Source organism: Brassica napus, chromosome A10 (assembly GCF_020379485.1).
Source record: "Brassica napus cultivar Da-Ae chromosome A10, Da-Ae, whole genome shotgun sequence".
NCBI classification, from domain to species: domain Eukaryota; kingdom Viridiplantae; phylum Streptophyta; class Magnoliopsida; order Brassicales; family Brassicaceae; genus Brassica; species Brassica napus.
The window spans coordinates 17,916,828-17,939,949 of record NC_063443.1 but is presented as its reverse complement, the minus strand read 5'-3'; the positions used below and the strand labels follow the sequence as shown (position 1 = coordinate 17,939,949).

The window sequence follows — 23,122 nt, the reverse complement described above, 5'->3', positions numbered from 1 at the left end:
ATACACAAACTAAGCAGCCATTAATCAGGTTTGATAGTTTTAAGCGCACCCAATATCAAACAAAGGGAAACTCTTTTCAAATGAAAAGTAAGGTAAAAACACGAGTTCATGAATCTCTGATTATAAACTGCTACAACTTTGTTCAAACAAGGAAGAAAGAAACAAAAAAAACAAGAACCTAAAATAAAGTTTCAAAAAGAACTGTAGTGAGCTAACTAGCTAGTTTCAGCTATTCGTAATACAACAACTACTACTTTCTATGTTTTCTTGAAAAACTTTGCGCCTTTTCCCCCAATACCAGCACCTGCAAGGCTTGAAAAGAGATGCGATCTGGTGTCTGGTCTCCACTGCAACTCTACCAAGTCCGAGAACAAAGCTGACATCAACGGAGATATCTCTGAATCTTTTACGTTCTTGCAAGAAACCACTTTCAGATGCTCGAGCTCGTGCCACTGTAGAATCACCGACTCTAGACCTGATGTTGTTAGCAGCGAGCACCCTTCTACATACAAAAGCTTCACTCTCCTGTAAAAAGACACTCATAAAGGTTCAAACTTTTCTAAACATATAATGGACAAAAGTGAGTCTTTAAGTACCCAAAGGCCATTGCTAAGCTGAAGACATCATTATCCAACCCCCAACAGTCTTTGAAAACAATCTCTCTCGCCGCTTCACACACCTTAAACAAAGCCTTCACCGTATCCTTATCTCTTAACTGACACTTCTCCAAGTGCAACCTCTCTAACGCAGGACAAGACCTACTCAAACCCTCACCTAAACCAAGACCAAGATCAATCTTTTTACAAGACACGAGTCTCAGCGTCTTGAGATTCTCACAATACCCAATCCCCGCGAGCCAGCCCGGCTCCATCTTATGATCACAAACCGTAAGCTCCTCAAGCATCTGACAACACTCTCCTATCTCTTTAACCCCGTTGAACCCTCCTCCGCACCCAACGAGCTCAAGCCTCACCAGCCTCTTGCACCCTTGAGCAAGAATCATAAGACCAATATCCGAAACCAACATCAAACCGTCCACGTCCCCAACCACCAATCTCAAGATCTGGAGATTCTCAAACGCACCAACTCCAAGCAGAACAGTGTCTGAACACTTATGCAGCTCGAGCTCTTGCAACGTGCAACACGCTTCGGCAACACTCAGCAAACCCAGCTCGCTAGAGTTCGCCACCGCGAGTCTCCGGAGGTTTGAGCAGGCGGATGCGAGCGTTCTCAGCCCTTCATCAACCGTTTCAACGGACAAGAGACTCTCCTCAAAGAAGCTCAGACTCTGGTAAGACCCTCTAACTAAAACACCTGGGGAGACAAAACACGCGCTAACTAAATCAACGCTGTCTAGATTAGGAAACCTCCAGACAAGCCGACCAGACGCGAGGAACTCCCAATCGGAGACCTTAAGGAACCGCACGAGGCCGCCGTGGAGTCTGAGCCATCGTTTGCAGACCAAAGAGAGAGTCTTTCGGTGGGGTGAAGGGACTTTGGTGATGATGGAGAGGAGAGTGAGGTCGGGTAAGAGGAGGGTGAGGTCGGGGAGGAATAGGGTTTTGGATTTGGGGATTGGAGGGGTCAAAGGTTGGAGCTTTGAGGAGAAATCGAGTGAGTGGTGGTTGTGGTGGTTGAGCCAAAGCTCAGACCAGCTAGCTCGTCGCTTCTTCAATGGAGTAACTGGACTACTCTCCTTCCCTGTAAACGACATCACATTCTCCTGCCACAGTTCGAGAAACCCAACCGCTCGTCAAAGGTCGTCTTCTTTAAACGAAAAGTTTTTCTCTTTTCTCTTTGTTTCTGAAACGGTTTAACGGATTTATGCAATAAAAATGGAAACTTTGAAGGTCTGAGAAACTTGCAATCACTGAGAAAATTTGTGATTTTTGGTTTATTTTTATTATTATTATTTTCTTTTGTCTCTCTCTACAATAAAGATTCGGTTTTTTTTTGGATAGCTTTCTTTTGAAACTGTTTAGATTTAATGTACTTAACGGTCTCAAATGCACAGTGGAAAAACTGTCACTCTCTCACTATGTAGGTACTGACAAAGAGGAAAGTTTCTATAAATAGGATTAGAAACAAAAAAAATTATAATTAGACAAAACGCCTATTCAGTAATTCAAAAGCTTTCACTTTGCAGGATTTAAAGCACCAGTTTCTTGGTTGATGTCAGTCATCATGATTCCTGAAACGTATGATTCTATTGATGAACGCTCTCTCACGCCGGTATCTACCAGAGAATAATACACACCACAAGATTTCAGTATTGCAGAAACCAATACTTTTGACAGATCTATGTTTCCTGAAATGGAGTTTGTGATTGTCTTAGGAGGAGAGAGGACTTACATGACAACGGCTGAGAGACAAAAGCAGAGGAAACCGATGGCGAAATGGGGAGGAAACGTTGCCCAGAAGTTCTTATGGTCGAGAATGGCTTTCTCTGAGATGATAGTGATTATGCCAGAGAGTATGAGAATTTGCCAACCTGAAGGAAAACACTTTCTGAACGAGAATGGTGAAGAAGAAGCACCGCCCTGTAGAGAATAGTAGAGTTCAACAACAACAACAACATAAAAGACTGTCTAACATGATAGATAGTTTAATCTTAATCCAAGTATACCTTGAAGTAGCGCTGGATGAAACGTCCTGAATAGATAATCCTTCCAATCATATCTTGGAAAAGTCAAGGAGAGACAAAACAAGATAAACAAAAGTTCATTGTAGTTTGATAATCTATATAAGGGTGAAGGATACTCAAGGAATTCGCCAAGATTAAGCCTATTGCTCCTGCAGATCTTATCAGCAGTATGTTTAATACGATGTAAACCAGTGAGAATACAAGCAGCATGTCGTTTGACCGCTTCAGTTGATCCTCTGTTCCAACTGCATGTAAAAATGCTTCGGAGGTTCCTGCCAAAATATAGTTTACAAAAGTAGTGAAGAAGCTCGATTTTGTAGCAAAGAACAATGTCAATAAGCATTAGGTAAATCCAGATATGATCATTAACCATTCATGGCCAGGACGATGATGTAGAGACAATAAAACTGTAGCGCAAAGGAAGCTTCTCCATCGCTCCATTTTTCACCGTACAACAATCTGATGAGAGAGTATGAATAGCTTGGACCAAATGCCATAAATATAAGACCTATGAAATTCCCAGAAAGTTAAAAAAGATTTGAGTTAAATGAAACAAACAGTTGGGGATTTGGATATGAAGTTGAAAAGCTGGACATTGCAATGGGATTTTTTAAACTGTAATACATAGGAGTATACCTATTAACATTACAAGCTTCAAGGCCTCGGTCAAGCAAGTTCCAAGTTTCTTCTTCTTTTGCTGGTAATCATCACCTGCCAAGAAAGAGGGGGAACAGCCGAACAGAAACAATCTATTTTTAGTGAGAGCTGATGATATAAGCCAATATCATGAAACATTTACAAGTAAGATTCATTACATACTGTACCACACTAAACTCAGGAGAGAAGTAAACCTGATGCGAACCTGGCAAATGTAGTGTATGAACTTTCTTCAAAAGGGAGAAACACCATGCGTACTACTAAACTTCCTGGAGGTTTTAGAAATTTTGCAAGAGATATTTATAAACAACCACTCTTGAAGATAATATAATATACTTTGTCAAAGCGACTTGCCTAGTTTGTCGACTATCCCATAAACAGCTTGGTTATAAGGTGTATCTAACCATACAAGGACCAACTTTTCACCTTCTTGAAGGATCAACTTTCGGAAAGACTGCAAAGTAAACAGCATACACATGCTTGAGAGCTGCTTATCGAAATCCATGAAGCTCCCAGGTCTGTGAACATCACAAAATTCGATGAACTTTGTTGGAAACGAACGAGCTGATTAGATCATATCAACAGTAGAGAACTCCTACCTGAAAGGAAAGAGATTCAAGCTTCTGAAAACGCCACGCATGAGAAAATAAGCCCAGTACCCAAGAAATAAGGAACCTCCGTACGCAACTTGTGAAAGTGCAAAGATTATCCCTTTCTCCTACACATGTTGAAAGATAATTAGATTTTAGTGCCAGAAAGTAGAAACAAAGGATGTAACTGGATTTCTATTTTTTGGAATAGAATTGTATGGAATGGTCTATTCCTTTGGATTCCAAAAAAAAATCTACCAGTTAGATGGAATACAAAATAAATCTCATTCCAAAAATTTATGTGGAATCAATGGAATCAAAAGAAATGTAGTTATAGTTCATTCATGATAAAAAAGTAACGTGAATGAGATGGAATGGAATCAAATTAATAAAAAAATACTTTTAGTTAAGTTTAGATATTATGTAACTTATTTACTGCAATCAAGTAATAGATTTGCTAAGATTCTTGAAGTTTATAATTCTCGTATGCGATTGTTACTAATTGGGCAAAATAACAGCAAAATACCTTCTTTGTTATTTTTAACACTTCTAAGTATTCAATGTTTTAACTATTTACGGGAGAGAACTTCTCCAAATTTTGTTTTTTTCTATTTTTTTCATGGAGATCATTAAGCTTTAAATTTTCCAGTTTTTTCAACAGAAATATGATGGATAAGGAAGCAACAAATCATGCTACATGAAATCTATTTTAGTATCATACACGTTTTATTGATATATTCTAACATTCTTAATAATTTGATTTAAACTAAAATTACTCATTCCGTTCAATTCCTTTAAAAAGTTACCAGTTGTGTTAGAAAAATATTTCTCTGCAATTATTCATTCCATTAATTGTTATTCCATAACTTTCATAATTCCATTATTTAGCATTCCATTTTCTTCAATTCCTTTAATTCATAGTATTCCAAAACTTGAGTACCAGTTACAGCCAAAATGGAATGGTGTAAGAACTAATAACTTTGTTTACACAACGTTACCATGTTGGTTTGCTTGACTATGAGAAAGCACAAAGTCACACAGCGTGAAAACGTAGCAACAGTCTCAACAACCAGTCGCAGTTTCAGAAGCATCAACGTCTGAGAGAGTATATACAAAGGCTCAGCCATAAGCTCCAGCACACACGCAGCCCCTGCCAGATGTATCACCACAAAACATAAAACAAAGTATAAAGATAAAAGGCATAGAAAACTACAACAAATGTACCGTGAATCAAGATAGCCTGTGCATATGTGTCCGAGAAACTAAGGCTCTGCCACCATAACACAAAGACGCATGCTGCAATGGTAACGGCTATTCCGAGTGGCAACGTCACCCACGCCACTTTCAATAATCTGGCCACGTCCTTCTCTGATACAAGACCATCACTGCATAACAAAAACTCAGTCCTGGACTGATTATGTAAAACTAGATCAGCGGGGATTGCTTTAAGCATACCTGTTGATGTCAGCACGCAAGCAAGCGCGCCTGAACCCCTCCCGGCTAAGAAACAAGACACATGTAACAAAGAGATGGAACTGGACCGCGTAGAGCTGCATAGGAAACACCATCCACGTAGCTACTACTCAAATGAAAATTTTCAGTATAATCAAAGCTAAAGGTCCATACTTTAGCAATTAGAATCAAAATCTTAGATCCTTGGAAACGCAAAACACACAACCACACAATTAGTCAAAATCAAGCTACATTGGCAAATATCTATTTGAGTTGAACAAAACTTGTATTTTTACCGCATAGTCTGCTTCGGTGAGACGCCTAACGATCCAGGAATTGAAAATGAAAGGGATGCCTCTGGAAAGAAACTGCGTAGCTATTATATATTCCAAAATTCAATCGAAGGAGAAAGAAGAAAATAACTAGTTAGAAAGAGAGAGAAGAAGAAGAACCTAGTAAGTACTTGAAGGTGCGCGAGAGATTAACGCTATCTCTACTACTCGCCATTCTTCTGGGAGATGCTGATGATAGAGACGACCTCTAATCCAAATTGATCGGCGGTCGGCGAAGACGACGACGACGACGACGTACAAAAAATCAATTTTGGGTCGGTTTGGTTCGAATTTTTTGGATAAACGGACGTTTTCCGGTTTGGTTAGCCAATCGAATTATTAGACGAAAAATAATGACGCAAAATAATGTCAGAAGTGGGATTTGAACCCACGCCCTCTCTCGAAGACCAGAACTTGAGTCTGGCGCCTTAGACCACTCGGCCATCCTGACTGTTTGATTATTACCTGACTATTAAACATATAATCGCTCAAACTACAGTAATGAATATGGTTTGTCTAATTACCAAAATTCAATTTTGAAAATACGAACTTATCAATACCTATGCACATGTGGTTAATAACATTGAAAATATATGAAGGTCCCAGAAGAAAATTGGAAAAAAACTTAAAAAGGAAAACAAGCGAGTCGAGTTTTCTTTTACAACTTTAAAATTGTTGCAACTGCTTTGTCATATGAAGGCCATCCATCCGTCCACGGATCTATACTACGGCAGTACTTTTTTAATCTTTTTACTAGGATCATGAGCCACTTATATATAGATCACGTTGGGACCATCAAAAATGAAACTGCCGACCCACGTATCAATCAATATTAAGTGCCGTCCTCAGTCTTCAATCGTTTTTTGTTTTGTTTTTGGCCCATGCACTTAATGTTGTATTGACTTTCATACAAGTACTGATTGTTAGTAGTAGTAATATTTAGTTCGGTTTGTGAGTTTATATCATACATTACATATTTAGAAGTTACAACTAGTATATATTCTTATCATGAGGTCAGCAAATCTTTTTAAAACGTGCAATCTCCTAGTTCTGAAGACTAGGTCAATGGTGGTGAACAATTTAAAACATTGACGTGGGCTTCTTAAACCATGGCCATGTTGACGTTGGATTGTGGGACCTAAACTGCTAAACATAGGAGTACTAGGTGACTATGAGCCGTTAAATAAAGTGAATTAAGTTCATTATCGATGTCAACAGTCTAATAAAAGGAATTTAGAGACAACCTTGCAGCTAACAAAAGATTAGTCGTAATGTAGAATGACGAATCTCAACAAACCTTTCATTTTCACTCTTTACGCTAACACAATCATACCGGCTCACAAACTACATGTAAATATCGGTGGGTTTTACGCAACATCATAATAATTAATAAATACTATGAAACAAAATCTATGTTGATACAGCCATGTGAATCCGGATAGAATACTACCCCAGAAACCAAATACTGGATACTATACACTGACCAATTACTTAGCCCATGCGAATCCCTACATAGTAGTGTAGGAAGTACAATATTTTCTCAATAGCATAGTCGTTAATATTGAAAAAACGTATGGATACATAAATTTGGAATCATTAGTAATAATGAACTTGCCGGACAAAACTCCCAATCAAAGATCTGAGATGTAGCCCACGCACTCCAAACACCTTCACTAGTCAAACCCAACATTTATCATCACCACTTTCAACGTTTTTCTTGAGATGATGAGAATTAATTACCAATGTCGCGACTATTTATCTTGGGAAAAGTCAAAGAAACTAACGTGCTACATGAGACATCATTTAAAGATAATCTCTATATACTGTCAATATACATTTTATTTTGTTCAACACTGTCAATATACATCTTAATTTTCAATCGACACACTGTTTCTGTTTCTGTCTGTGTGTTTTAATTATATGACTATCCGGTTAGGACAGCTCTAATTTCATTATATTTTTCATTCTAAAATAAATTAAAATAGAATATGAAACTAAAAAAAAACTCTAATCTTATTTTATTTTTCATTCTATTTACTTCATATTTTGTTTTATTTTATTTTAAAAGTAAAAATAGAGATTTACATTGTAGATGCTATTTATTAAGTAGAAAACCATGACAAATTTTTCAAATGTAAAATAAAAATCTTATGGTTATACTCATTCTGTTTTATAATAAGTGTTATTCTAATTTTTTTTTCTTGTTACATAAAAAATATCAATTTACAATTCTAATGCAAATTATACTTACTTTCAGTTAGAAAATTAATTACAAACTACATTGATTTTATAAATAATTTTATTTATCTTAAATACTATTGATCAGAGATGTAATTAATAATAATGAGTATATTTCAACCACTTTCTTAATCTGTGTGAAAAATATCAAAATGATACTTATTCAGAAACAGAAACAGAAGAAATATAAAATATGATACTCCTGTATTTGCATCTATACAATCTACATTTCACCCTTGCAGGCCAAAAAAACAATAAACATAAAGTCAACACTGTTGGTACAAAAGATACTATCATAGATCTGTCCTCTGAACTTAAATATCAACTTCATCTCCCCCTATCACCATCATCCTCTCTTTCTCATTTGTGAACAGTAAAACTCCACAGTGCCAGACTTTCCGTTTCCTTTTGATGCAGTTTCCATTTCCTTTCGCATAAAATATTTCTGCAATAAATTCTAAATTTTAAATCATACACTTGTCATTTATTAGCGCAATACCCATTTTCCCTAAAGTCTCTCATATCATAAACACAAATTTTATTTTCAAGAAATCTAGAGAAGAAGAGAAAAAAAAAATCCCATGGAGATGACAAGAAGCCACTTCTTAGCATTGTTACTCGGAGTCTCTATATCAGCATTAGCCATCCTACTCTTGTTCATCTTCTGCACAAGAAGAAAACGTTCATCTACTGAATCTGAACAACACGACGTCGAGTCCCATGGATTCTCCTCAGAGACAGGGGAGCTCGTGACGTTTCGCGGCGGAGAAGATCTCACCATCTGCGATATCCTCGATGCTCCGGGAGAAGTCATTGGCAAATCAAGCTACGGCACTCTCTACAAGGCTTCCTTGCAACGCAGCGGTAAAGTTAGAGTTCTCAGGTTTCTCCGACCGGTTTGCACTGTGAGATCGGATGCTAAGGAGTTTAACGGCGTCATCGAGACGCTTGGGCTTGTTCGACATGAGAACTTGGTTCCTCTGTTGGGTTTCTATGGTGGAAACAGAGGAGAGAAGCTTATGGTTCATCCTTTCTTCTCTTCCGGGAATCTTTCCGACTTCATCGCAAGTAAGCAATCTGTTTTTTTTTTCTAAAGGATTTAATTTTTTTTTCTTTTTTCCGACAGAAAGTAAAGAACTTTAACTTTTAGTCTTTTACGGGAAACAAACAGAGTCATGTTCTACTTTGCCGGGAAAATGGTTAGAAACCTTTGCCGTTTCCATGATGTTGATATCACTTCTACATTGTGACTGCATGGCTGGCCCTTTGATTTTGGGGCGGTAGGCAGTTTACTAAAGATTTTAATAATTTTACTTTTTATAAATTCTAAGAACTATAACTATATAATTTTTTTCAAGATTTTAGAGTCTAAATAATTTTACTTTTTTTATAAATTCTAAGAACTATAACTATATAATTCTTTTTGAAAATTTTGGAGGGCTTTAGACGAATGTTTCATTTAGTTTTGTGCATGATAGACCATGTGTACCTCAGTGCCTCATACATGTAGAAACATATACATACAAGAATGTGTGTTATACTACATAGCTGGAATTATACAACATTAGCTGGATCATTTAATTCAGTTTTTTTTTCATTATTTATTTAAGCTATTTAAAAGTATATAACTCATACAGCTTTGTGTTTTGTCGGTACTGTTTTTTGTTTATTCACTTTTCACTTCATTTGGACAAAACATGAAACGAGTTGATCTAAAGAACGTTACATTCTTTCTTTTTGTTTGGTAGGTGGAGATGATGAATCAGTAAAATGGATCAACATTTTACGCATCACTATTGGAATAACCGAAGCTCTTGATTATCTTCACAATAGGATACAGAAACCAATAGTCCACGGCAATTTAAAATCCAAGAACGTTCTTCTGAACTCGAGTTTCGAACCTAGAGTCTCTGATTATGGGTTGCATCTGCTTTTAAACCAAACGGCAGGACAAGAGATTCTTGATGTTTCAGCAGCCGAGGGATACAAAGCTCCCGAGTTGATAAAGGTGAAGGAAGTGAGCAAAGAGAGTGATGTGTATAGTCTCGGTGTGATCATGCTTGAGCTAGTCACTGGTAAAGAACCGATAAATAACGATCCAACAGGCGATAACGAGTTGTATCTTCCTGATTTTGTGAGGAATGCTGTTATTGATCATAAGTTGTCTGATCTATACCGTCCTGAGATTCTCAAGAGTAGTGGTGATATGAGTGAAGAACTTGTCCTCAAGTATTTTCAGCTTGCATTGTCTTGCTGCTCTCCTTCGCCTTCTCTTAGGCCAAACATCAAGCAGGTCTTGAGGAAACTCGAAGACATCAAGAAATGTTAGAATGATTGGAGTAAGAACAAAGAAGGAAGCGTTACAACTCTTTACAAAGGTTCTTGACTAAAAGATCATAGTTAAAGGAAAAATAGGAGTTGCGTCTGAGGAGAAAGACTTCTGATATGATCAGTGGCCTGACGAGATGCAGAACACTGATTGATGTTAATGAAGATAACAAGGAACAAAGTTATTAGGAGAGTAACACAATTGTAAAGAGGAGAGGATTGTACGTAGAATTTTACACATCTTGTGAGAGATGTGCGTGGGATACTGGGATAGTCTTCAGACGATTGGAGAGATAGTGACTATTTGTCAAACCATAGTTCGTGATTGTAGTGTATACTCTTTGAGTTTCATTAACCTTTGTCTTTTCAAAGTTAGTGTTCATGTTCTGTTTTGTTCTCCTGCGCATATTATGTAATTAATTTTTTTTTTGTATTTTTAGTATGAAGACACACTCATGTAATTTTTTTTGTGCTTTCTGTTGTTTTCCCGGTAAAAACTAGGGCTAAGCAAAAAATCCGAACCCGAAAAACCTAACCGAACTTGACTTGAAAAAATAGTATCGAATCCGAATCAAAATTGATTAAATATCCGAACGGATTCAAAATTTTGGTATCTAAAAAACCAAAACCGAACCCGATCAAACTGAAGTATTTCGGGTACCTAATGTATCCAAAATTGATTTTTATACCCCTTATATAAATATATTTTAGATTTAATGTCTCTTAAAACATCCAAATATATAAAATTTTTAAATTGTTCAAAATACTTAAAAATATATACAAATAGTCAAATGTAAATGAAATAGCTAAAATATACTCAAAACATTAAAAATATTTGAAATATATATTGATTATCTATCTAAATATTCAAACCAAATCAAATTATATGTTAAGCTTAAGTATTTTGACATATGTTATTCAAATTTGTATGTAATATATATAATATTTTGTTTATAGATTTTGAAAAATTTAAAATATATAATGAATTTAAAAATTTTAAAAATAATTTTATTTTAATCGGTTATCCGAATCCGAACCGAACCCTAACCGAAATTTGAAAATATCCAAATATGGTTGAAATCTTTGATCTCGAAATTCTAAAATCCGAATAGATCCGAACCGAATCCCGAATGGGTACCCGAACACTGACCTCCAGTAAAAACCATCCAAACAGAATTTACCAGACAATCTTCTCCTATAGCACAAACGGCACGGTGTTTCTTAAAGAAGGGTATTATTGTCATTCCCTTAACAAACGAGTAAAGAAAAATGGGCCAAAGAGGCCCGTTTAAACCTGAAAGCCATAACCCGGATTCTACCCAACCCAATAAGAACCCGACCCGAAACGTAACCTCTCTTCTCATTTCAATTTTGAAACTCGGCGTCAGAGTATCAATGACTCTCCGAGCTTAGTTTAACGAAGATCATCGGCATCGACTCATCTCCTCTGAGAATCCACCGCACAGTCTCTCTGCATCTTCCCCAAATCATGGAGTTCACAGAGGCTTACAAGCAGACAGGTCCTTGCTGCTTCTCCCCAAACTCTCGCTACGTCGCCGTCGCCAATGACTATCGCCTCGTGATCCGCGACACATTCTCTTTTCAGGTTAAAAAAAAACTAATTCGATTCGGTAGCTTTTTCACCTAAACCCTAGATTTCACCGGTGAATCTGATGTAGAATGTCAATTTGGATCTTACCATGTGTCAAAATGCTAGTAGATCTTGCTACTTGATGATATCGTTGAAGTTTATTTTTTCTTCTGTATCTTTATGAATATCCAAAAATTTATATATAAATGTAGAATTTTAAAGCTAGGAGATAATATACATATTTAAATAAATAGTCATTATCAGATAAATAAAATGTTATTTTTAGCCAATATCAATTTAGTTCTATCGAATTTTTAAATAAAATAAAATTAGAATAATTAAACTAAATCAAAATAAATAAGAATACATATAATTACATTTGTGATTTTATTTTGTTTCAAAATAGATAAAATTAAATATAAAAATAATAATGTTAAAACTTAAAACCAAATATTTAAATTAAAATAAAATTATTATATGTTAATGAATGAATGTTAATGAATGAATGTAAATGCTGCAGGTTGTGCAATTGTTTTCTTGCTTAGATAAAATAAGCTACATAGAATGGGCGCTTGACTCTGAGTACATTCTTTGTGGCCTCTACAAAAAACCAATGATTCAAGCCTGGTCACTGACACAGCCAGAGTGGACTTGCAAGATTGATGAAGGTCCTGCTGGTGTTTCTTACGCTAGGTGGAGTCCAGACAGCCGTCATATACTCACAACCTCTGAGTTTCAGCTGCGGTTGACAGTTTGGTCTCTTTTGAACACAGCGTGTGTTCATGTGCAGTGGCCAAAGCATGGCTCCAAGGGAGTTTCGTTTAATAAAGATGGGAAGTTTGCTGCAATCTGCACGCGGCGTGACTGCAAGGACTATGTTAACCTTTTGTCTTGTCAGTCGTGGGAGATCATGGGTAGTTTTGCTGTTGATACCTTGGATTTGGCTGATCTTGAGTGGTCACCTGATGATAGTTCTATTGTGGTGTGGGATTCGCCTCTTGAATATAAGGTATGTGTTGTTTTGGTCGTGGTCATAGCTACCAATGGTTATGTTTGGTTTTGTCGTGGATATCTCTTAAGTTTGTGTAACCTTTGGGCAGGTTCTGATCTATTCTCCAGATGGGAGGTGTCTGTTTAAGTATCAGGCATATGAATGTGGACTCGGTGTGAAGACGGTTTCATGGTCTCCGTGTGGTCAGTTTCTTGCCATTGGTAGCTATGACCAGATGCTACGGGTCCTGAATCACCTTACTTGGAAAACATTCGCTGAGTTCTTACACCTATCAACTGTTCGTGCCCCCTGTTGTGCTGCTATTTTCAAGGTAAAGGTCTTTCCACAACAGCAGGACATATGCTGGTTGTCAATGCAGGCGTGTAGTAACCTATTGGTCGTTGTTTTTTTTCTAGGAAGTTGATGAACCCTTGCAGCTCGACATGTCTGAGTTATCGTTGGATGACAACTTTATGCCAAGCAATTATGGTAACAAACCTGTTCCTTATAGCACTCTTCTTGTGTGTAATCATTATAAAATATCTTCAATCATTTCTTGTTTTTCATGTGGTTATATGTTCAGATGCTTCGGAAGGCTACATAAGTGTCAGGTATGAAGTGATGGATTTACCAGTAGCACTTCCTTTTCAGAAACCTCTCGTGGACAAGCCTAACCCAAAACAAGGAGTCGGTAAGCTTTTTCTTCTGCAACCAAACACAATCTAGGAAACTGCAATCAGATGTTGAAATTTTCCTAAATCTTAACTCTTTCAAACTGTTCTCAGGGCTTCTAGCTTGGAGCAAAGACAGCCAATACATATGCACACGAAACGACAGCATGCCAACTGCCCTATGGATATGGGACATGCAACGCCTCGAGGTTGCAGCCATCCTGGTCCAGAAGGAACCTATCCGAGCCGCTGTCTGGGATCCAACCTGCACTCGCCTTCTCCTATGCACCGGAAGCTCTCACCTCTACATGTGGACTCCCTCGGGTGCGTTCTGTGTATGCAGTCCCCTCCCTGGATTCTCCATTACTGACCTCAAATGGAACATTGATGGAAGCTGTCTCCTTCTCAAAGACAAAGATGCGTTCTGCTGTGCCACTGTCCCACCTCTTCCTGAATCCAGCGACTACAGCTCTGATGACTGAGGATTCCTTATGTATTTCTTTGTAAAAGTTGCAGCCTTGTGTGTGTCTCAATTTTAGGAGTGTTTTTTCCCCTCGACTTTTACTAGTTATTGTTAACTATTTTCAATGTATAAAAAGGTTTTCTTGAGTAACAAAAAATACCGTTTAAGTTCTTGATACAACAGTGTTACAAAAAAAAAAAAAAAGTTCTTGATACAACAAAAGAAAGTTTTTATTTCAGGGACTAGGCTCCTGCTTGATGCTGGTGTATGGACTCAACAGATAAAAGGTATTCACCAAAACTATCTGGTGTCTGTGGAAATAGGTTTCTGAGTGTGTTAATGAACATTCAGTATAGGGTTATGATTACTTTGGCTTTTTAATCATAATGTTACATGATCCTTTAATAAATACTCTGGAATATCCTCAAAACCTCGTTGTCAATGTCAACAAGGAGAATAGGATATTTAGATAAATATCTCATCTCAGTTTAATATTCATATGCAAGTTGTGCATCTCTCTTTCAAGTGTATGTACTCTGTAGCTTGTGGTCCATTTATCTTTATCGATGAGTGCTGACTTTTACCTAACCTATGAGACAAAACATTTGCTGCTAGATTCTTAAAACTGGTCCCTCTTGCAACTTGTCCATCTTGATTCACTCCCCCTTCTCCTCTTGTATAAACATTTAGGTACACTCACCTATTAAAGCTGTTACTGTGAAGTATTTATCTTAGGAGATTGAAACCTTGATTGTGTGTTTTGCGTTTGCGTTTACATGAGCCTTCAGTTTGTGTTTGACGTGTGCGTTTGCAATGAATAATAATTTCTTTCTATTATTATTCCGGATAATTGTGTTGATTTCTTTAGTTTCAGCTACTAAAAAACATGTTATTGATTTGCTTGTCTTGGTTCTAAACCATTGACTCATCGTGGATTACTAGTTAAGTTGTTTAGAGATGGAAACTCAATCCCTGGAGAGAACTTTCTTGGAAACAATAACTTAAGGAACAGAACATTCATACAAATTTGTTGCAAGAGTTCTTAGCACACACTAACCTATATACTTCACTTCCTCTGTACAATTAACTTATACAATGAAACTGATCACACTTTTGAATGTTAAATGCATCATTCACAGATCACTTGACGATGAAGATGAATTGCTCTGACTTCTTTGGAGCTCCTCCTGTACATCACTTCTCTTCCTTTTCCGTCCTGAATTCACGGGAGCTTCATACTTGCCAGCGTCTAGAGGAAAGTTGAGTACGGCTTTTCTTCCCCGGAGCTTGAAAGCTGCACAGTCATATGCTCTTGCAGCATCAACATTACTTTCAAATGTTCCTAGCCAGATCCGAGATCCTTTCTTTGCCGGATCCCGAATCTCTGCTGCAAATTTTCCCCACGGCCTTCTTCTCACTCCTCGGTAATGCCTCGGTTCTTCTTCTTCTTCCAACCTCTTTGCTTCTTTCCTGGGTGAGGCACTCTGATCAGTCTCAGGTGATGATGAATTCTGCTCTGAAACTCCCGTTGATGTAGATGATTCCACTTCCACTTGTAAAAACTCTTTGACGAACGAATCCGGATCAAGAACCGGTGAATCAGGTTCCTGTTTAGGAACTTGATTCATCACAGGCTCTATACACCAGAGTCCTGAGACAAAGGAAGCATTAAAGTCAAAATCTCCCATGAAACCATCAGCAACCAAAAAGTCTTCCAAGAGATGCTCCTGTATAGCATCCAAATCAGAGCTTTCCTCAAACGCAGCCATTTTTTTTCTTCTAGACAAGGCAGGTGAGAGAGGAAAAAAAGAGAGACAGAGTCTGCAAATGATGTTTGAACAAAAGCTTTGATATTTTGCTTTCTATATATAAAAGGTAAAGAAGAGGAGACAAGAAGGTAATCACAAAGTTTCAGCAGCCAGGGATGGTGTAGGGACACAAACTCTTATGGTTTTGTCGCTCTCTTAGTGGTTTTATAGATGTGTAATAATTCTTAACTATCAATACAATTTATGAAGACAACGTACAACTTTTTGTAAGGACCTTCATCAACTTGTTGCGTGACGCGACACTTCACATGAAAAACTGTAATTAACCTATAGTTTTTACATCCTGGTTCTAAGGATGAATCTTCTCATTTCTGTAACTCTGTTCAACTTGTCTTCTACCTCCCTGATGGTGACTACTAAAAAAACATTTGATTCTCAACGGCATTGCATTATTATTATTTTTTGGTTTATTGTTTGTTAACATCACATTATCTTATTTGTTTCTATTAGAAGTTTAGAATTATTGGTGTTGTGCAAAATGACGAATATATCTATGATGTCATATATATATTTTATAAGTCATCCTGACATTGTTTGTAAGTAATGACAATAATAGACTAATAAACCAATTTTTTCAGAATTCTTCGTAAAGGAACAATCCAATAAAAATCTACATTTGATTGCAACAAATAAGCATTTAATTCTTTATTTTATTTGATCAAAACATTTCCTTAGTGTAATATTCATTTTTTAATATGATTCTACAGCTTGGCCAAATTATAAGGATTACATTTACTAATCTATCTTCAAACTCTGTTAGTGACTAGGACAATGCATCAGAAAGATTCTTTCCTTGTATCAAATAACTTTTGAATATATGTAAAAAAATAAAAATTTGATCAATGAACATATGTAAATTAGTTTTCTGTAAATGAGACCCGAATCACACACAAAAATTACTATAAATGTGTTTTTCTAGAAATATGAAATTGGAAAAGTACTTATATTTTAGCAATCATGAAGTATTTGATATTGCACTGTTACCTGAATGAAAATGAATCTAACATATAAAGAAAACAGTGCTTAAAAGCTTCACAATGGATACATTTTCAAAGAGGAAAGACAGCTCAATCAAGTTGTTTTCCTGGTAGGCCTCTCCTGGTGGGGAATGATTTGAAGCAACTTGATTTTTAGATATTTTTATTAATTTCGGAGGCTCCACAAGATTAAACCTAATCCACCCTCTTTTTCTTATTTATTATAAAGAACATATAATATAATTAATTTGGATGCCCTATGTGCGTATTTTGATACTTTATATATAATGGCGCCACCATCCATTATTGGTGATTATTGATAAGTTTTTGTTTGGTTGTCACTGGCATGCTAATTAATTGTATCTTCAAAATTGAATATGGTTATCGCGTTCCTAATACTTTAAGCTGTTTTGTGTACTTGTGTGGTGGTTCCTAGCATAGTGAATTCTTAATCTTTTTTTTGGAGAGAGATATATACCACAATCAGTAAGTTAGTTAATAGTTTGCATATATAACATGACAATAATACAAATTTCGCGCCGATGCAACTAAACGTTTCAAATACCATCACATTCATGCTGTTACGGAATCATTATAAATGTAGTCATTTGTGTTGTATGTTTTAATGAGTGAAGTGATATCACTGAGATTACCAGATGATTTTTTTTTTGCTAATAAAAGAGATATTCGAAAGTACTTTATTTATTTATTTTTTTGCTAATAGATGATTACCATAGATGATTATTTGCAAGTTATATTATTTAACCATGCGAATTTGAAACTAATCTTGTTTCTATGATCTCTTAAAGATGAGACGATGGGGGCATACTTGCTCAATGCCGTAGACAGTCAAGTGATAAACCTATAAGTGATGTCAAAAAAAAGAAATATAAACCTATAAGTTTATCTGCAACTACCGATCTCTGAAATGCTTTTACAACTATGTAAATGAAGTCTAACACTACTTTACTGTTTGGCATGTATCTATTTCCCCTTGTTAACTGGTTCCTTCACGTTTTTTAGATGCTATGTTAGGAATTCGACATTGGAATGAAATTATTGTTTTGAACAACTGTAGATTTGGACCAAAATTCATGATAATTTTTGGGACCTATCAACTAGAAGACTCCAGTCCTAATCTTCCATAAAATGAATCACTGAAACATTAAACCCCAATATATATGAATTAGTATATTAATTTATTGCATTTTTTTTCTTATTTTAATTACGGATATTTAAGGGCAAATAAACATGATGACACAAACAGATTAAAACAAACTTGGCGTGACATAACGTAGATGTCCCTTTAGTACTGACTTCGTTTTCGCATGGAAGCATGAATGTGTACCGTACCGTGCACGTAGACTTCTTCATAAAACCCTCTTTCCACCAACAAACCCCAGTCACAAATTCTCAGCTATTGAGATTTGAACATTTCATCCAAAAAATGTTCTTTCAGATTATTCAGGGGGTTTTCACCGGCGTTGAGGCATTAGCTCTATTGGCATTCGCTGGTATAACCCTTGGCGGCTCAGCCGTGGGACTCGCTTTAAGCACGCCGCTTTTTATCCTATTCAGTCCGATTCTCGTGCCAGCAACTATAGCCACCACTTTGTTAACTACGGGTTTCACGACCTCCGGGGGCTTAGGAATTGTGGCTCTCCGCATCTTCTGGAAGCTCTTCAAGTAATTAAATTAAACAAAACCGTTAATTGAAAGCCACTCGAAAAATGTGGTCTATTTATAATGACTGAGGGAGGCATTATGCATATGAATCTACATGGAAATATGTAAATTTAATACATATGCTTGGCTATAAATATAATTATTTACATCAACGAAGATTCAGGTACATAGTTTCGTAGCTACAAATATATAATGCGTCACCATCTTCCGGCTTACCAAGTAATTAAGAAACCTGCGTTGATGACACACTTAAGATTAACTATTCTAAAACACGTTAGACGATTAGTGTCGAGTGTTCAGGAGGCTGATTTCGCTATATTAGTTTCTGAACATAAAATAATTTATTTCTAATTTTAAATATATAATCGTGTGTGCAGGCGTCTTAGGAAGAAGGGGAAAGGAACGCCAAAAATTCCGGGATTGGCCCCGGGGGCTCCAGATTCTAACTCAGTGTCTGGGGGATAAACGGAGTAGGCTTTCGTAGTATGAGATAATCTATGGAGGAATTTAATGAGAATTGCTGGGGTTCCTTAAATAAAACCTAAAATTATCCAGTGTCTTTAACGTAATACTGATTACGCGCGGATGAAACTAATGTTTCATATACCATTCTTCAAATGTATATCGTGTTACGAAATTATAATATATGTACTCGATCGTGTTGTATATTTTAAAGAATTAAGTGATATCACTGAGATTACCATAGATGATTATATTCAAGTTATCAAGTTACATTATTGATTCAATGAATTATTCGACTTTGAAACAAATGTTGCTTCTACCATTTTGTTTTAAAAGATAAACCTTAAAGTTCATCATTTGCAACTATCGATTTCTGATTTTGTTTTCTGCATGCTATATAACCTGACGATATTCGTACCATAAACAAAAATTGATTTTTATTTGATGTTAAGAGCTTCTCCGTTTATTTGAAGTAACATAAGCTGATTCTTGTCACTGTTTATCTTCATTTATAATGTAAAATAAAATATCATGATAAAACTATACTAAAATACCAATATTATATGGATAAATATTTGAAAAATCATCTTCATCATGAGATCCAAATTTTTTTTTTTGGTTTCAAAACTAAAATTTGACATGTATTTGCCTCTTGGTATCTAGCTCCATCACCTTTAATTTGTAGCTGTTATGCTACAAAAATACTACATCGGATATGAAATGCTTTTTACACCGTACTGGTTACATTGTGACAAGCATAGGTGTTGTTGTTCGGACGCCTGTATAGTGATTTCATCGGCAGATCGGCTCCACCAACAACGTTAATCTTTCCATCATATGTAAAATAAATAAAAGTAATCAGAATTAAGGAAAACTTAATCATGTAGTAGCTTGGTACGTAATTGCGTGTGTCTAGTTAATGAGAAAGCCTTCCTCCTCGCTTTATTATTTCATAATTTTGTTTGTTTGTTTAAACGCCAATTCTATTGCCAAATCAGACTTTACATTCGAGTGTTTTAGACTTTTTAATCTATATAGTTACAAAATTTATGCAAGAACTAACTAAAGAGAAGTTTTAAGAAGAGTGATACGTAATCTGTAAATTTCATGAACAATTTGTTTCAAAGTCCTTAAGCCAAATGGTTGAAGTGAGAATTTGTAGCGGAGGCAGCTCTCGAGTCTCGAGTTCGACATAATAAGAAGCCTTTCTCGTATAATCTCGCGAACGGTAAGCTCTAACAAGAAAGATAAAATACCAAGATCATGACAACCCACACAATATATGACGAAGCAGATGTGGCGTGACGAAACATAGATCTCCATTTACTCGCATAATTTTGCATGGAAGCATGAATGTGTACGTGTACACAAACATCTCACAAGTCCTTCATAAAACCTTCTTTCTCCTGGCCATCACCAAAACACATCAAAACAAATAAATAGTACCCATTCAAACCAAATTTCAGATTTAATTCTATATCCAAAAATGCTCTCTTCTCTCATCCAAAATTTTCAGGTTTTCCAAGTTACTAGTGCTGTCGTTGTAACAGCAGTCTTGTTCGCTTTGGCGGGCATAACCCTAGCCGGCTCAGTGGTGGGATTAATCGTAGCCACACCTCTTTTCGTAATATTCAGTCCTGTTCTCGTACCAGCAACTATAGCTTCCACTCTCTTAGCCACCAATCTCTCGGCCGGTGCCTTATTTGGAGTGACGGCGGCTGCTCTTATAGTCTGGCTCTTTAAGTAAAATCTTAACAAAACACTTTTCTCCTTTTTAATATGCTCATCAACATATCTTTTCCCCCATCATACATCAGCACATCTAGGTTTATGATTGATTCGATTCGGTTTATTATTTATTTATGGATGGTCATACTCGTTATCAATTGGATCATGACTTTAAAAAACCTAGCTGTAATATAAATAAAAAACCAAGAACCTAAACTCAATTCCTACATCTAATCTATTAATTTAGAGTCCTAATTTTTATCTACTTGTAAAAAATCATAATTGAACCATTATATTTAACTAACCTTCCTACATTTTTGACATACCATATATTAGTATTATTAAACATATAACCTATCTTCACGTAATATATATATTATACCATATATAATCGGACCCATTAGCCTCATAAATAGCACACAGCATATCTTATATAACAACTTTAATTACTAACCATAACACATTATCTAATGATGTATTTTTTCTAAGATATTCTTATGTATTTCTTATTTTATTCTAAAATTGTATTTCAACAAAAACATTTAATATTTATTTTGAATATGAATCTATAAATGCATAATTTCTTTTTATCTTCGTTTACATAACTAAATATTCACTTACTATTTAAACATTTTGTATTAATTAAGATATTAATTTATATAATAAACTAATGTAAATTCTATATATATTTTTCAAAAATTAAATAAAACATATTTTATAGAAAAATACACTTCAATTATATTTTAAAATTGTAAAGTACTTTGGAATTTATATTCAAAATTGTAAAAATAAGTTTAACAGGTCTAAACAGGTCAATGAAAGTGATCATGAATGTGAAAAATTTTAATGAGGCGGGTTTATCCATTTTAACATCTTAAAAAATTCAATAATATACACAAAATTATATAAAATTATATAAAATTTTAAATACATAAAATATGAATGCAATTATATTTTATATAAATAATATTTTATAAACAATAACAATGTCCCGTTTTAAAAGTGCGAGTCAAAAGCTAATAAAATTTTAAAATCCAGTTAATCAATATGATCAGTTTTTTTTATCAAGCGTCCTTTAAAAACTGTGAATGTATACAAAAAGTTTTAAAATAGTTTGACATATATACATTTGTGTGAGTGTTATGCAGGCATAGAATGGGAGTACACCCGAAGAATAATCCACCTCCAGCAGGAGCTCCACCCACAGAAGCAGATAAACCAGCTGAAGAAACAATAGATAAACCAAAAGATAATTCGACTGGAGGAGCAGCCGATAAACCAGGAGATAAACCAGCTGGAGGAGCAGCCGATAAACCAGGAGGTAAACCGGATGGAGGAGCAACAGATAAGCCAGAAAGTAAACCAACTAAAGGACCATCAAATAAACCAAAAGATAAACCCGATGGAAGACCAACAGATAAGCCACGAAGTAAGCCAGCAGATAAACCCGCTGGAGGACCAACATATAATCCAGAAAGTAAACCGGTTGGAGAGGCATCAAATAAACCAAAAGATAAACCCGCTGGAGGACCAACAGATAATCCAGAAAGTAAACCGGTTGAAGAGGCATCAAATAAACCAAAAGATAAACCTGCTGGTGGGTCAACAGATACGCCAGAAGCTGGAAAGACATCAAATAAACCAAAAGATAAACCCGCTGGAAGACCAACAGATAAGCCAGAAAGTAAACCGGCTGGAGAGGCATCAAATAAACCAAAAGATAAACCCGTTGGTGGACCAACAGATAAACAAGAAAATAAACCAGCCGAAGGATCAGCAGATAAACCAAAAGATAAACCTGCTGAAGGACCAACAGATAAACCGACCGGAGGGGCTGCAAATAAACCGGCTGGAGAAGCAGCAAACAAACCGACTGGAAAACCGAAAAATAAACCGGCTGGAGAGAATAAACCACCGGCATGGTATAGGTGAATGGAGTAGTATGAAATTAAAGTATTGGGTTCCATAAATTATTCCTAATTTATCGTACACTTCATGTTTCATAATCATTTCTATGAATGTACGACTTGTTACAAAGAAATGATAAACAGTGTACAGAATTTTCTTTGTAAATTTATTAAATTGATGTGGATATCATTATAACTGACGTTAGCGTATATCGACCAATGCGATAACCAAATCATCAGTATATACGTAAGTACAGGTTATTGGTTGTTGTATTTTTATGGATTTGAAAATTCGAACTAAATCTAGTGTTATTGGTTCTATGATTTTCAAATTTGTATTAAAATCATGTGTTATTGGTTTAATGATTCATAAATTCTATATCAAATCAAGTGTTATTCAATCGCACGGATTTACTAAAATATTTGATTTTATAATGGATTTGAATGGATTTGCTTGGATTTTTCTGTTAAAAATACAAAGACTCAAATCCGAGGAAAAACTTCCGGATTTATATATTTTACTTGGATTTATAAATACTATATGGATTTCTAAATCAATCAAAATATATAAACCAA

General features: G+C 35.7%; 7 protein-coding genes and 1 non-coding gene across 10 annotated transcripts; 4 read left to right on the top strand and 4 right to left on the bottom strand.

The window, feature by feature from the left end:
• Positions 1–55: 55 nt before the first annotated feature.
• LOC106419491 (F-box protein At5g07670) lies at positions 56–1,714 on the bottom strand. The gene is made up of 2 exons (XM_013860291.3): positions 597–1,714; positions 56–525 (listed from the first exon to the last, which is right to left on the bottom strand). The coding sequence occupies exons 1-2, from the start codon at positions 1,712–1,714 to the stop codon at positions 258–260; spliced, it is 1,386 nt and encodes a 461-aa protein (XP_013715745.2). The 3' UTR covers positions 56–257.
• LOC106419489 (protein RFT1 homolog) lies at positions 56–6,089 on the bottom strand. 3 transcript variants are annotated; one of them, XM_013860287.3, is made up of 14 exons: positions 5,796–6,089; positions 5,640–5,719; positions 5,347–5,441; positions 5,116–5,276; positions 4,890–5,041; positions 3,901–4,019; positions 3,656–3,819; positions 3,496–3,570; positions 3,281–3,355; positions 3,015–3,152; positions 2,761–2,916; positions 2,627–2,679; positions 2,353–2,540; positions 56–2,236 (listed from the first exon to the last, which is right to left on the bottom strand). In XM_013860287.3, exons 1-14 carry the CDS (start codon positions 5,848–5,850, stop codon positions 2,176–2,178), a joined length of 1,572 nt encoding a protein of 523 aa, XP_013715741.2. In that variant the 5' UTR covers positions 5,851–6,089; the 3' UTR covers positions 56–2,175. The 3 variants fall into 3 exon arrangements, with proteins under 3 accessions (XP_013715741.2, XP_013715743.2, XP_048598502.1); XM_013860289.3 differs by having other exon boundaries at positions 5,347–5,470; positions 5,640–5,711; positions 5,796–5,925; XM_048742545.1 differs by lacking the exon at positions 5,796–6,089 and having other exon boundaries at positions 5,347–5,470.
• TRNAL-CAA lies at positions 6,043–6,126 on the bottom strand. Its single transcript has one exon. It is a non-coding gene; the product is annotated as a tRNA-Leu (tRNA).
• Positions 6,127–7,481: 1,355 nt separating this feature from the next.
• On the top strand, positions 7,482–10,674 carry LOC106419208 (putative kinase-like protein TMKL1). The gene is made up of 2 exons (XM_013859967.3): positions 7,482–8,981; positions 9,662–10,674. Exons 1-2 carry the CDS (start codon positions 8,495–8,497, stop codon positions 10,240–10,242), a joined length of 1,068 nt encoding a protein of 355 aa, XP_013715421.2. The 5' UTR covers positions 7,482–8,494; the 3' UTR covers positions 10,243–10,674.
• A 925-nt stretch (positions 10,675–11,599) lies between these two features.
• LOC106419031 (WD repeat-containing protein WRAP73) lies at positions 11,600–14,127 on the top strand. The gene is made up of 6 exons (XM_013859776.3): positions 11,600–11,847; positions 12,353–12,841; positions 12,933–13,154; positions 13,240–13,312; positions 13,407–13,514; positions 13,609–14,127. The coding sequence occupies exons 1-6, from the start codon at positions 11,731–11,733 to the stop codon at positions 13,974–13,976; spliced, it is 1,377 nt and encodes a 458-aa protein (XP_013715230.2). The 5' UTR covers positions 11,600–11,730; the 3' UTR covers positions 13,977–14,127.
• An 803-nt stretch (positions 14,128–14,930) lies between these two features.
• Positions 14,931–16,160, bottom strand: LOC106419474 (ethylene-responsive transcription factor ERF106). Its single transcript, XM_013860268.3, has one exon. It carries the CDS (start codon positions 15,724–15,726, stop codon positions 15,091–15,093), a length of 636 nt encoding a protein of 211 aa, XP_013715722.2. The 5' UTR covers positions 15,727–16,160; the 3' UTR covers positions 14,931–15,090.
• A 1,991-nt stretch (positions 16,161–18,151) lies between these two features.
• LOC106419262 (oleosin-B2-like) lies at positions 18,152–19,154 on the top strand. Its single transcript, XM_013860021.3, has 2 exons — positions 18,152–18,449; positions 18,827–19,154. Exons 1-2 carry the CDS (start codon positions 18,211–18,213, stop codon positions 18,912–18,914), a joined length of 327 nt encoding a protein of 108 aa, XP_013715475.1. The 5' UTR covers positions 18,152–18,210; the 3' UTR covers positions 18,915–19,154.
• Positions 19,155–20,318: 1,164 nt separating this feature from the next.
• LOC106419311 (serine-rich 25 kDa antigen protein-like) lies at positions 20,319–22,865 on the top strand. The gene is made up of 2 exons (XM_013860072.3): positions 20,319–20,654; positions 21,788–22,865. Exons 1-2 carry the CDS (start codon positions 20,398–20,400, stop codon positions 22,569–22,571), a joined length of 1,041 nt encoding a protein of 346 aa, XP_013715526.2. The 5' UTR covers positions 20,319–20,397; the 3' UTR covers positions 22,572–22,865.
• The last annotated feature ends 257 nt before the right edge of the window (positions 22,866–23,122 follow it).

Bases quoted from the DNA above. Each gene is read 5' to 3' on its own strand.
- LOC106419491 (XM_013860291.3), bottom strand. From the start codon at position 1,714: ATGTCGTTTACAGGGAAGGAGAGTAGTCCAGTTACTCCATTGAAGAAG. The intron at 526-596 runs GTACTTAAAGAC...GTCTTTTTACAG, and splicing joins AGCTTAGCAATGGCCTTTGG to GAGAGTGAAGCTTTTGTATG.
- LOC106419489 (XM_013860287.3), bottom strand. From the start codon at position 5,850: ATGGCGAGTAGTAGAGATAGCGTTAATCTCTCGCGCACCTTCAAGTAC. The intron at 3,153-3,280 runs GTATACTCCTAT...GGAATTTCATAG, and splicing joins GAAGCTTGTAATGTTAATAG to GTCTTATATTTATGGCATTT. The intron at 2,237-2,352 runs GTAAGTCCTCTC...ATTCTCTGGTAG, and splicing joins TGTCTCTCAGCCGTTGTCAT to ATACCGGCGTGAGAGAGCGT.
- LOC106419208 (XM_013859967.3), top strand. From the start codon at position 8,495: ATGGAGATGACAAGAAGCCACTTCTTAGCATTGTTACTCGGAGTCTCT. The intron at 8,982-9,661 runs GTAAGCAATCTG...TTTGTTTGGTAG, and splicing joins TCTTTCCGACTTCATCGCAA to GTGGAGATGATGAATCAGTA.
- LOC106419031 (XM_013859776.3), top strand. From the start codon at position 11,731: ATGGAGTTCACAGAGGCTTACAAGCAGACAGGTCCTTGCTGCTTCTCC. The intron at 12,842-12,932 runs GTATGTGTTGTT...ACCTTTGGGCAG, and splicing joins ATTCGCCTCTTGAATATAAG to GTTCTGATCTATTCTCCAGA. The intron at 13,155-13,239 runs GTAAAGGTCTTT...TTTTTTTTCTAG, and splicing joins GTTGTGCTGCTATTTTCAAG to GAAGTTGATGAACCCTTGCA.
- LOC106419474 (XM_013860268.3), bottom strand. From the start codon at position 15,726: ATGGCTGCGTTTGAGGAAAGCTCTGATTTGGATGCTATACAGGAGCAT.
- LOC106419262 (XM_013860021.3), top strand. From the start codon at position 18,211: ATGTTCTTTCAGATTATTCAGGGGGTTTTCACCGGCGTTGAGGCATTA. The intron at 18,450-18,826 runs GTAATTAAATTA...TCGTGTGTGCAG, and splicing joins ATCTTCTGGAAGCTCTTCAA to GCGTCTTAGGAAGAAGGGGA.
- LOC106419311 (XM_013860072.3), top strand. From the start codon at position 20,398: ATGCTCTCTTCTCTCATCCAAAATTTTCAGGTTTTCCAAGTTACTAGT. The intron at 20,655-21,787 runs GTAAAATCTTAA...AGTGTTATGCAG, and splicing joins CTTATAGTCTGGCTCTTTAA to GCATAGAATGGGAGTACACC.